At 41.9% G+C, this 13457-nt stretch overlaps 1 protein-coding gene across 1 annotated transcript; it reads left to right on the forward strand.

Moving 5' to 3' along the window:
* Window positions 1-3018: 3018 nt before the first annotated feature.
* LOC144246568 (lysosomal acid lipase/cholesteryl ester hydrolase-like) lies at window positions 3019-12203 on the forward strand. The gene is made up of 9 exons (XM_077784478.1): window positions 3019-3150; window positions 4428-4542; window positions 5565-5763; window positions 6373-6482; window positions 7977-8113; window positions 8701-8841; window positions 9974-10045; window positions 10953-11021; window positions 11970-12203. Exons 1-9 carry the CDS (start codon window positions 3019-3021, stop codon window positions 12201-12203), a joined length of 1209 nt encoding a protein of 402 aa, XP_077640604.1.
* The last annotated feature ends 1254 nt before the right edge of the window (window positions 12204-13457 follow it).

Here is a 13457-nt window from a genome sequence, read left to right on the forward strand (position 1 = left end):
TTTCCTACTTGTTTTCTTCCCTCTGAGAACAAGGGAATGAATGTGCAAGTATTGCAACAACGTGTAATCTGGACCTCCTGTTCCTTGCGTATAATGCGAGTGTACGTTTTCTTAGTGAGTAAGGCAGCAAATCTTCATGCATATTTACTCACAGTTGCTCTTCTGGTTGGTGTGCATATGCCTTACACCTTCTATGAAGTAAATTTAGACTGCTTAAGGCAGAAGGATAAAAGGAAAAAATTCAGAATGGCTTGCATCTTAGCTTCACTATATCTTCAAAGTACATAAAGGCACTTTCAAGGGCATTTCTCTCTCTGATATTTTTTCCATCTAAGCATATTCTTTTATGATAGTTTACCATGCTCAATAGTGACTTATGACTTCATCTCACTAGATGCAAACATCTGTTCGTATCTCCTGTCTTTATTCCTGGAGTTTAAGGGAGCAGTGCCCTGCCAAGGTTGATGCTACTTGGCTCTCTGCATCTGAGCAAAAAATGAATACCTGGAAGTCCATAAGCCATGCCAGCTAAGCCAGATGATCAGAGTGCATTGAGGAAAGTTTACCTTAATAAGAGGAATAATTAAGCCTCTGCACTGCCTCAGCTAATTTTGGTAGTGATGTGAAAGAAAGACTGATAAATTAGTAGAACTTTTTCTTGACAAATTGAGATTCCCAGTGCAGGGAGAGGCAGGTATGTTTTGCTTCCATTAGAACAGAGTAAAACAGAGAAAGCAAAACAGAGTGCTGCACTGCCTGAGTAGATAGTTGTGAGGCTTCCTGTTTTGGCAAAAAAATTAAGAAGTATTTGATATATAAAGGGAATTTAATGAAGTGTGGTTTTATGCCAAATTTAAAATTCTGGGTGTTTCCAAATGCTGTCTCATTTTAATTGTTTGATGACTCATGAGGTTTGACTTCTTTAAATTTGTTCAGTCAAATTTAAAAGTCAAATTGAAGATCGCTAGAAGTCAAAACATATTTTCCTTGTTTACCTTTCTCTCATCCCACAAATTCTGTTCTTTTTCCCCATTATTTGATAGGGAATACTTCCTTATTTTCTCTTGATCTTCCTATTGAACATTCCTGAGTACAAATAAACTTCACAGAGCATCCTATCTCGTCATAACAGATGTCCTAGGCTAGAAGCAGACTCAAGAAACATGTGGGTACATGAGAACCACTGTTCATCATTAAAAATTGCATTCTCCATGTCTAATGCCTGGTTCCCAAAAGACTTTTCTCCTGAGCCTGTTTAACTTCCTAACAAAAACTGTAAGACAGGAAGGTCTCCTATGAAATTCACTCACAAACCATGTGTGCTATGGCTACTGTGAAGCTACATGGACTCTGAAATGCTGACAGTCTCACTCTTGCTGGCTGCTCCTGGACGTGACACCAGCTGCCTTTGCCTGCCTTCCCCCCAGCAAGGCTGAACCCTGTGCAGTTCCCTGTCCTCCCCTGACAAACAGTCCTCAGGAATGCTGTGACCCCCATCACTGCACAGGCTTGTAGCTCAGTGCTGGGCTTGGCAGATATTTAACAATTACATCAAAAGTCAGTTAAAGGATGGACAGGATGGGGACAACAAACACACCACAATCATAGAAATGTGTCCTGAGGAAGCCCAGCCTGCAAGAGCAGTGGTGTCCCCAGCCACCACTGGTGAGGCATTCTTACAAGATGCTGTGATCATCTGAAGCCTTGTACTGCATTAAGTCCCATGGATTCTACTAGTGAATATTTAGGTCTCCTGGCTGATCTTATGGACTTTATACACATGCAGAATGAATAGTACTCTTCTATTCACAGGCATTTTCTCCTCACATTAAAGCACAGCATAAAACAAAAATTTGATGTATGAAGTGTGATGTGGTTTTCCTGAATATGTAAGCGCAGTGCTGAGCTTCGTGGACCAATCTTTTTTGTGCAGTTCTTCAGAATGAAGAAGCAAGGAGCACTGAGTTTGGGATCTCTTGCTCTTCACACAGTTTTAACCTATAATCCCACACTCAGTAACTATCTAGGTCACAGAATGTGTTCTTCTCTTTTCTAAGGGATGTTTGTGTCAAAATTATCTTACTGAAAAAAAAGTCTGGGAAGGTCAGAGAGAGCAGTGTACCTGCACTCATTGATCTGGGTTCTAGAAAATAAAGACTAAAACCTGGAAGCATACCTATTTTACATTAAGTTGGCATGAACTGGTACTAGATTGACTGCACTCCATAATTTCTATTCATAAATGCTCATCTGGAACCATCCATCATCCCAGGAAAGGGTAAGGTCTCACTTCCCCATGACAAATACAAATACTATAGACAATCATTTCTAAGAGGTAATGGAGTCAGGACCTTGGCAGAACAAAGGCAGTCTCAGGATCTATTGCTCATCCTCACAGTTTCTTGCCTGGTGGCCAAAAGGTAAAGCTGACTAGGAACTGACTCATGGGGATTCTGGGGAGCCACACATGGTCACCTTGTTTGCTCCATATTCTCAGAGCAACTGATTTCAAACAGAACTTATGTTCTGGGGCACATCACCCTATGAGGGAAGCACAAACTGCCACTGAATGTGCAAGCATGTTGCCCAACATCCATTCAATCTCTTCACAGAGTGCTTGAATTACTCCTGGCCCCTTCATGAGCTTCATTATCAGGTCCCTCCCCCCAGCACACCACTGAGAGATGCAAGAATAGCATTCAGCCCCAGAGGAAGGGGGCAAGCTTAAAGAGAGCCCATCCTGAACCTTTTTCACCTCATTCCTGAGGAGACAGGAAACAAACAGTGCTTTCTTCTCCCTTCACCTCTCCTGCTGGCAGAAGGGTGGAGACAGATAAAGGTAGACAAGCTGGGTGATTGTCATCTCAGGTGCTCACAGGTTCTTACTCTGGCAGCCCCTGGGGAACAGTTTTTAGGCAACCTTCAGGGGATTCTCCTCTTGGGTCTTCCTGTGGAATTCCATATCACTCTCTTCCTAGCACAAACACCCCTGCATGTGCTCTTCCACACAGCCCCAAGATGTGGTGCCTCCTCGTGCTGCTCTGCTCTCAAGGAATTGCCTTTTCAGCAGGATTCACAGCAGCCTCCACTGCAGGTGTTGACACAAGCCGCAGCAAGAAGAGCCGCAACCCGGAATGTTTCATGAATGTTGTGAGTTGGGTCATTTTCTTTCACTTTTTCTAAAGCTTCTCTTCCAGTTGCATAACTAACAGTCCTTGTCAGGAAAGCTAAGAAGAGCCCCTTCTGCATCTCCTGTTTTCCCAGCCTGCTGTATCCAAAACCGCTGCCTTAGGGTCGCTCCCACCGTGAGGGCCGGCTCTGACCGTGCCAGGGACAGACGTGCCTCTTGCTCATTGCATGAGGACAGACAGACATGTAGCTCTGCAGTGGGGACTGCTGGCTGCTACCTTTGCTCCCAAGGCTAGGCAACTCCCCAGAACCTCCTGAGGGGCACTGGAGACCCACACTACGTAATTTGATCCCAGTGGCCAGACTCAGTCCTGGCCTGTGGACAGAGCACAGACTACTGCTCCAGTCCATACTAAAATGAGCAACAGACTTTGCTGCCTGCATTTAGGGTGAAGCCAAACAGGTATGTGATAAATGTGGAGCTGTGTCATGGCTCATGATACTTGTTTGCAGCCAGCTTTCTCAACAGGTGTTGGTATTTCAGGCTACTGCATAATGGGAGGAATGCAAACCTGGCAAGAGAACAAGGAACCTTCCAGCACTAGCCTGGAAGAAACCTCGATTTTCCTATCCAAACAGTCTGGGTTGCCACAGAGAAAAATTCCTTTGCAATGGAGGCAAAGGCTGAAGTGAAGCATATGCCCTTCCTTAACAAACTCTTTGCTCAGAACAGAGGTAAGGGAGGTTGAACCCCTTCCTCAGATTCTCTCAATGCAAACTAATCCAAGATGCCTTGCCTTGAGTCACCAAAGATTTCCTCAGAGTATATGCAGATTTAGGTGTAGGTGGTCCAATTATTTCCTCTGACAAGATCTCCGCCCTTGTTTGCTTTGCCTGCATGACTTGTCTAACCACACTTTGCCGAGAAGAGATTCATTATAGACCATCCCCACAGCTATTGGCATTGTTTTATACAGATATGGCTGCATATTTAATCTGTAGAAAGGTACAATCTCTCTAAGACTTGTATAACATGACAAACTACTTCTCAGAAGGGAGCTGGTCACTCAGCACAGTTCTGCTTTATCCCATAATAGGGGGATAAATACCAGACAACCAACATCTAAACAGGTCTGAAGAGGACTTTGCTTCATCTTTGTACAAGACCTGTAATGTTTATTCTCAGGCATGGTCTCTCTACCATCACAGCACATCCCACATCTACACTGCTCATCTTGGTTAGGCTCTAGAGCAGGACAACTGGCACATTTAACAAAATGTCCTTTGGCTTTCCACAGAGTGAAATCATCAGATATCATGGATACCCCAGTGAGGAGTATGAAGTTACAACAGAGGATGGATACATTCTTGCTGTTTACAGAATTCCCGCTGGGAGGAATGACCAAAACACAGGTGTGACAGTTACAGAACACAACGAAGGTCTGAGAGCCAGCCCTTAGATGGATTCCCCATCCTTCCCTTGTCCCCTGCAATGGCATGGTCTATACCTTTCCATCTCCACGAGAGCACTTCGTCAGAAGTGTGACTCAATCCTGAAGTCCACACAATCTGTGTCTCTGTCCTTATTTCAGACTTTCCTAATAATTTTGTTACATCCGAGGGTTGGAGGTTTTTTCCCCTCAAATGGTCTGGCAGGTAGGCTTGTAAACAGGATTTGAGGAGGTTTTGCCTTAACAACTTAAATCATATACACATAAAATAGTAGCCTGAAAACAAAGCCCTTGAGGTTAGGCATATGAATAATTCCCAGACTTCTGAAGGACAGAGATATTCTTAATAAAGGAGGAAAAAATAAGGTTGTCAGTGAAAAGCAAATGCAAATGAATTTCATCAGTGTCATCACATTTTCTGAATTGAATAATTTTTAGTACCCTGGGTACTGTTACTTTGATTATTAGTCCTTGTTAGTATTATAAAATGATTTATTTGGATGCCTTCCCTTAACTGCATCTCCTTTGGAGATCATTTGGACCAGTCTGACTCTCAAAATAAGGCTAGCCAAATTAGATCAGGGGCCTCTCAGCTGTGCTCAGTGGTAACTGAAGTGTGAATTTCCTTCTTTGGGTTGATTTTTCTTTCTTTTCCATACACTGTTGTGCCTTCAGCAGTTTTCACCTTTGGGTAGATGGTTTCAGCATAGGAACTGTAAGCTGGCTTTCTAGTGCAAGAGGAAGAAGGGCAGGCATCCTCAGTAAATTCATTATTTGCCAGACCTGTAGTAAAATGGTTATTAAATGTTATTAAATTGTTCCTGCTTGCATAGAAAAAATCCTTCAGGTTTCTCAAACCAATATCTATGTATAGTTCTCCTGTGAGCTTCTAGAAGAAGGAAACCTCTCACAAACTGAACTCTGCACTCCAATATTAAATACACATTAATTGTTACAGTAAAATTGTATTTTAATCTTTTTCAGGGCAAAGGCCTGCAGTGTTCCTGCAACATGCTTTTCTAGGAGATGCTACTCACTGGATTTCCAACCTCCCCAACAACAGCTTGGGCTTCGTGCTGGCAGATGCTGGCTATGATGTCTGGTTGGGAAACAGCAGAGGGAACACCTGGTCTTTAAAACACAAGACCCTTAAGCCCTGCCAGAAGGAGTTCTGGCAGTTCAGGTACTCAGTAGAGAGACAAAGACTCAACATAGAAACTCGAAGGGGACTAGATAGCTTCAGCCTGATGGCTTTTACCTAAACCAGCATCAGATCAGGACCTACACCAACACAGGAGAGTAAAGAACCAAAGATGGATGCTCACTACTACCCAGAATTGGGAGCACTGGCTGGGGAAGAGATTTCAGAGACTGGAAAATGAAATGGGGTGCTGAGGAAAAGGGAGACTGTACTATGAGAGGGAGAGCAAGAACCTCATCTGGAACACATTGAGCAGCCTTGTCTAGAAATCTGATCTCTCACAGTTGAATTCAGCCAAGAGAGAAATGTGTTTTGTAGCCCATGCAGGTGAAAGCACTGATTAAATTCAGTTCCCCAGAGGCTGCAGCTGTCAGGTGAAACTGGCACTTCATCCACACAGAGCCCAGCAGGCAGCCAGGCTGCACAGCTGCACCCCTCTGCCTACTGCCCCAGCTCAAGCAAGGATGCAGACACAGAGTGCAACCTCCTCCTTCAACGGGTCCTGCTTGGTGCAAGGGACAAAACTGACAGTCAGTAACTCACAGGGTGACAGTCAAATTGTCTGCCAGCTTTTTGTGTTTCTCCCCACAGCTTCAATGAAATGGGTAAATATGATATTCCAGCAGTGCTGAACTTCATCATGAATAAAACTGGACAGAAGGATGTTTACTATGTTGGTCACTCTGAAGGGTCAACTGCAGGTAATGTCAGGAGAATTACTGGCAACCATTTGTGTTCCTATTTGATCAGGAGGTGAATCTCCACGCTAATTCTGTTGTTTTTCTTGTTTGTTGAGAGTTAGAAAATCATAGAGATTTTTCTATGTTGAGATTTTGAAAATATGCAAAACTTTTCTAAAATCAGCTTTGGTTACCCTTAAGAAGCAAATAATAGAAGATGCAATAATAGTTCAACTTTTTTAATAATTACAGACATAACAGTAATCTACTGGGTACTTCTTGTACTGCTATAGGGTATTTTTCTCAGCAACAGGCATATATATGAAGTTCTTTTGTATTAAGACAGACAATTAGAATCATAGAATATCCTGAGCTGGAAGGGACATAGGACCATTGAAGTCCAGATCCTGGCCCTGCCCAAGCCAGCCCCAATGTTCACACCATGTGCCTCAGAGCATTGTCCAAGCACTTCTGGAACTCTGGCAGAATTGGTGCTGTGACCACTGCCCTGGGCACCCTGTTCTGGTGAACAGGATGGAAAAACTAAACAAATAAAAAATCCCCTTTAATACATAATTTAAATGAATACATTTCTTTAAATTAAATTGCTCAAAGGTAAGGAAAAATAACCTTAAAATTACTAAGTCATGACTTAGTTTCGATCTTACAACTTAAGTTGTAGTTCACCACTGGCTATAACTAGCCACATTGCTGTTTAAAAGCATAGCATTAGAGACCAAAAATCAGGAAAGCAGAAACATTAATAGTTTAATTTCTCTTATGTCCAACCTTTGTCACTATTCATTTCATGGCCTCTAAATGCAGCTAATTTTCTTTTTTCTTTAGTTGAAAATTATTGATGGTTATGGTTTATGTGTAAGATCCATGAATGGGCATTGATTAGAAAGGAGCCACTGCCAGTCATTAGTGTAAACCACCCAGAAAAAAAAGAGAAGGAAGTGTGGAAAAATCATATATTGTCACAAATTCTGACCTTTTCTCTTTTTTTTTTTTTTTTTGCTTCTCATAAGATTATTTAAGGACCCTCACAGCAAAACAAACCAAGCATCTAGGCTTTCTTATCTACCTGTGATGCAAGCAATCAGTTGAAAATACTCAAAGCTCCCAGTATTCAGCTAATTATTCTATAGTTTCATGAGAGTATAAACATGCATAGATTTTTAGAGATTTTAATTTGAAAAACTCTTTTTATATGATAGTTAGAGGGAATTTATTATATCTTCAAAACCTGAAATGTTGCCTATAAAAACAGTTCTGATAAAGACAATGCCCAGACATGCTTTAAGCCTTAAAATGAACTTTGCCTCCCAAATAAAATTAGTTTCAGGAATTCACTTCAGCACTTTCCTTAAGTAAAACATGCAGCACAAACATGAACAACACAAAAATCTGCAAATATACTATGATGTCTTGTTTGCTATCTGCTGTTCATGTATTTAATTTGTCTGTGGAGGATCTCTACACTAACTCAGGCCATCTCTTCTGTGTTTGCAGGCTTCATAGCATTTTATACATACCCTGAGCTGGCTAAACGGGTGAAAGTGTTCTTTGCTCTGGGCCCTGTAACTGCATGCCCACATGCTACAAGCCCTCTGATTAAGTTAACAAATCTTCCTGGACCACTGCTCAGGGTATGTCATTTTTTCCTTCTAAGAGGTCCAATGCCTGACTAATCTTCACAGGGTTCCCTCAGCCTGAGGTTGTATGTTCCCAAACAAGTGACATGCTGACACTGAGCTTGGGATGAATTCAGTGGTCTCCAAAAAACTGTTCCCAAACCCTGTGGTGAAAATAGTTAGGATATAGAGCTTGTAGCAGCAGCTGCCAATGAAGTAGGAGACTTTTGAAACTCTGTCCTGTTTTAGGATTCCTGCTGTTTAACTAAAATTTTGCTGGACTCATGTAGGAGGAGTTAAACCAGCACTGCAAGAACAGACATGACAATCTATAGGACTTATTTAAAAATGAGTAGACATTAGGGTCAGCACACTAGAAATTGAGGGATAGCTTGCTTGAGGATTGCTGATAGCAATATGAAGGAGGAACAATAAATGATGTGCTGTGGGGAAGAGAGAGTTTTAAGGGGTAATGTGAGGGTAAGCTGTTCCAGCATTCTTTGAATATTGTGCTATGAAGGCAAGGCTATTGGCAAAAATTTTCTGCATTAAATTCTTCTGTAACAAGAAAAAAAAGGTGTTGCACTTTTCCTTTCCCTCAGTTGGTGTTTGGCTGCAAAGGAGTTGCACACCAGATCGAGTTTCTGAAAGGACCCGTGACACAGCTCTGTACAAGCCTGGATAGGTTTTGTGCCCATGTTCTCTGTTACATAGCTGGAGGCAGTGTAAAAAATATCAACACGGTAAGTATATGCAATAACACCTACTCAGAGCAAAACTAAAGGGATTTTGGCAGTTTTGTGCACTATATCCTTGTCTAGTTACTGTCACACGTGTGAATGTACACAAGCCACAGTGTAGTTCTCAGCAGACCGAGGGAACGCCAGGATGTGGCGCACTGTCAGCAGTGGCAGAATGGCTTGGGCTAGTGATGGGTGGGACCAGCAGCTAGGCACATTCCAATGGCAGAAAGGAAGAACTCAGTTCAGACTGGAGCTGTATTGCACATGTCAGGACGTTCCCCCTTTTGGGGCTAAGCCAACCAGATTTTTGTCAGACATAGATGTTCTTTAAAAAGAGACAAAGAGTGATGGAGTCAGGCTTCATGCCAATACAGCTGACAGTTTCCTTCCTTAGCATATAGACACTGTGATCCTCTGAACACTGAAATACCTAAAAGACAGGAGAAAAACCTCTTCTTCTTCCCAATTTTCAGATTATTTGCACCAAAAACCTTGGTCCCAAAGAACAACTGTAAAGGGCATTTTCCTGGTTTTGTTGACCTTAGAACTGGGTTCAACAGCTCAGTCCACAAGGTGTAGAGCTACAGAAAGCCCTTCCACCATGCTGAGGAGTGTAGCACACCTAGACTGGTATTCACAAATACTTGTTCATCAGTCAGAGGGGACAGGAGATACAGCAGAGTTTTCCCTCTGCTTGCCAATACTTGGATGCTGTGGTGTCAATCCCCTTTACAGTGGCCAAAATATGCAGAAGCTGGCCTGTATAATGTTTATTACAGCAGTGTCTGTAACAATAGGGCCCAGTTTTTTTCATCTATAATCCTTTCCAAAAGCACATATGGGAAAGAAGATAGACTCAAAGGTTCAATGCAAAATCAATTGCAGCTTTTGAGTTGCAGAGCTAAACCATGAAGGATATTTCCTGCCTTGCTTAAGTCACTAACGTGGCTCTCAGAGCAAGATAACACAGGTGAAGAAGAATCCAGGCAGATGGAACTGGGACATCTCCCTAACAGAACTATAAAAAATATTTTGTAAGCTGACTTCTTTAATAGAAACTCACTTTCTTACCATTTTATTCGGTCACAGCGCTGGATCTCTTGTCTTGATAAAATTTCTGCTTTCTCTCCAGAGTCGAGTGGATATGTATGTAGGACATTCCCCAGCTGGAACATCGGCACACAACATTTTTCATTGGCGACAGGTATAATTGTGCACTGACATGTAAACAATCTCCTATTACTGCTTTTTATGCAACTGACAGCCTACAGGGAAATCCAGAGGCTTTGGATTTGGGAAAGTGACCATCATACCTTCTCACCTACTGCCATGAGCACCTGCACATTTAATATGGTCTAGAATATGGATGTGCTCCTGAAGACAAAGATTCCCAACAGTCAATCCCACAGGATACAACTAGGCAGGAAATGGACACAAACCATGACCAGCTAGTGAGTCTATGGTCTATTTTGCCAACTTCTAACAAAATCAAGTGGATGCAAAGCAAACACAGATAAAGCAAACATAGCAAAGACAATGCACCAGGCAGGTTTTTAATGCGTACACAGCTACTTAAATCCTGGAAGCAAAGGTTTTCTAAACTGACAAACACTAGGTTTCTCTCACCCTTTATTACACACCACTCACAAGTGAAATTACTTGCCATGTTTATGCAAAAAATTAACTTACCAAAACAAACAAATAACTCCAAGTATTCACTCACCAGTCCTGCAAGGCATATTACACAAGACTTGTAATAGCCCTGGCACGTATAGACATTCAGGTTCTCTTTCCATGTGATAACTGGACCCAACTCTGCATGACAAACTGTGACCTCAACTTTATTTATCTAAGGTTGTAAAACAAAATTTTAAGTAACAAAACATATTGAGGGAGGATCTGGACAGAAAGTTAACAAGAGAAAAGGCAAGGATGCCACTTACCCTGTGACCTATCCTCAGCACCCTGGAAGCCTGCAACCAGAGGAAGGTGTGGGAGTAACACAGTCCTGTACCTGAGTCTTGACTTAATTCACAGGCAGGAATATACCTCCTGCACTCTACTCCTTCATCTCTCATATCTTTTATTTTGTCTGTTCTGTCTTTTAACAGCTAGCACATACAGACCGGTTTCAAGCTTATGACTATGGCTCTAAGGAAAACATGAAGAAATACAACCAGGTAAGGCAAAATGGGCTCCCTCAGAACTTGCCCTTGAGTCTTGGTAGAACTAGTATAGAAAAATTCAAATTTTAGCACCCGTGGGTACTAACAAGGGGGAGAGATAATCTTTCAGCTGAATCACACACAAGTATAAAAGTATATTCACAAACAAGGCAGAGATAGACCCTTACAGACAATTAACAGAAGTTCATTTGTCTCCCCTACTGGTGCTGGGATGTGCTCAATGACATGTCAACTTACGTGTCATTCCAAAAATGAATAAGAACCACACCCAAGTCCTAGGACTGGGGGAGTACAGAGCCCTTCACTTGCCCAAAAATCCTCAAACACTGCCTTTTGTTTAAGAGAGGAAGTGGATCTCACGGCTAAAGTGACCTCTCCAGTGGACTGGCAACCACTTCACTTTTAATAGGCATATTTGACTTAAAGTACCTCATGCTGTAAGGCTCCAGAGCTACAACCAGTCACTTCTATCCTGGACACTCAGAAATTTTCTAGGGTGAAATCATAAATGACCAAATAATTTCCTTTCTACTTCAGTTCCAAGCATGAAAACTAAGATCCAAAGTTGCACTCCATGCACCCCAAAAAAACTTATGGATCACCTCACCCTGAATACACACAGGAAAAATGTCCTCAGTCCTTGACTGATGAATACTGACAGTGGTCTTTCCATGCCCACACCTCTGAAGAGCACATGCCAGGACCAAACTGCAAGACAATCCTCAGCCATGCTTTATAGAAAGAACAGGAATAGGGTGGCTCATTCCATAGGCAGGGAATGGGGTTAGGGCAATGAGCAATAAGAGGGTGGCATTCATCCTTATGGTTTTACTGGAGGCAGTGCAGAAGCAAAAGACAAAGAGAGGTGCTTGCACAGAAACCTTTCTCTAAACACAACTTTGATACAGCAGCATTCACCCAGGTCTCCTCCCTGTCTTACAGACTGCTCCTCCTGAGTACAAGATAGAGGAGATAAAGATACCAATTGCTGTTTGGAGTGCTGGACAGGACACATTTGCAGACCCAACAGACATGGCAAGGCTACTTTCTCGGATTACTAATCTCATTTACCATGAGAATTTTCCTGCATGGGGACATCTTGATTTTATCTGGGGCCTTGATGCAACTGAAAAAATGTATCTGAAAATCATTGAATTATTAAGAAAATATTTTTGAAACCATGAGCAGACTATTGATTATAAAAAACTCCAAAATGTCTATCTGGCAATAAGGGTGGTATGTGGGGAAGAGGTAAACACACAAGCACACACAAAATGGATACTTCTATGGGTATATATTTTTTCTTATTTACTTCTTGTTTTCCTCATAATTTGAGTTTTTCCATGGTGTTCCTGTGACTGCTGTCTTCCTGAGAAGTCTGAGGTATATAAGAATGAAAGCTGAAAACATTAATATATTTGAGTTCATACTGCAGGGTTCACTGAATTTCAAAAGTTTTTATTTCTACAAGACTAATTTTCCTAGGCCTAAATTCTGTTCTTTTAAGATAGATTTTATTTACATGATTGAGGCATTCTCATTCCCAATTTTCGTCTTCCTATGGAGACCCAAAAGTGTGATTTTATCATTTCTCTGTTTAAATGAACAATTTTGTTTAAATTATTGATCCCCTTGACAGAAAACCTGTCTTTTTTGTTTTCCCTCCTCAAATTACCCCTTAATGTCACCACAACCAAGAGATCTTCAAGCACAAGAAACTGAGCAGATAATAGATGAGTACAAAATATCAAGGAATCCACCCTAAAAAAATTTAATTGAAGTATTTCTCTGTCCCCTATGCCTACAAATCACCCAAATGTTTGTTCACACACCCTGAACCCCTCATAGTTTCAAAGACCACAGAGGGCAGCTGTGGAATAAGGAGATGTAGACCCATCCAGTAATGTGCACTCCAGGCAATACAGCTTCCACCCTATGAATTATTCTTCACACTGGTAATGAAGCTGTTACAAGCACTCTCAGCTGTCAGCATTCACTTCTACACAGCTCTGTGTCTGGGCCATTCTTAATTCAAGCAGTTCTCAAAACATGGCAAAGCAGTTGGATGTTTTCCCCTTCCGGCCATCATCCCCAAGAGATGCCTTCATAATCCATGCAAGTGCCTCCCCTCTTTTCACCTACAAGCTGATCTGGAGTCTGTCCCCAGAGTGTACACAAAATGTTCATTATTACAGGCTCCAACAAGGAGCTTTATTTCATGGGGTGTTTCTGGCTGCAGCCAGCAGCATCTGGCTGCAGCATCTTGTCCAGCCAAGACCCTTTGTAGTTGGAGTTGACATCCAATACAATAATGACACTGAAAAATATATCTGTCTTTGCAACCCAGGAAAAGTACACTAGCTTGTCCATGCACCTACTGTAGCACCCATTAGCAAGGCTGTACTGCACAGCTTACAGGAAAAGGTCAAA

Source organism: Lonchura striata, chromosome 7 (genome assembly GCF_046129695.1).
Source record: "Lonchura striata isolate bLonStr1 chromosome 7, bLonStr1.mat, whole genome shotgun sequence".
Taxonomy (NCBI): Eukaryota; Metazoa; Chordata; class Aves; order Passeriformes; family Estrildidae; genus Lonchura; species Lonchura striata.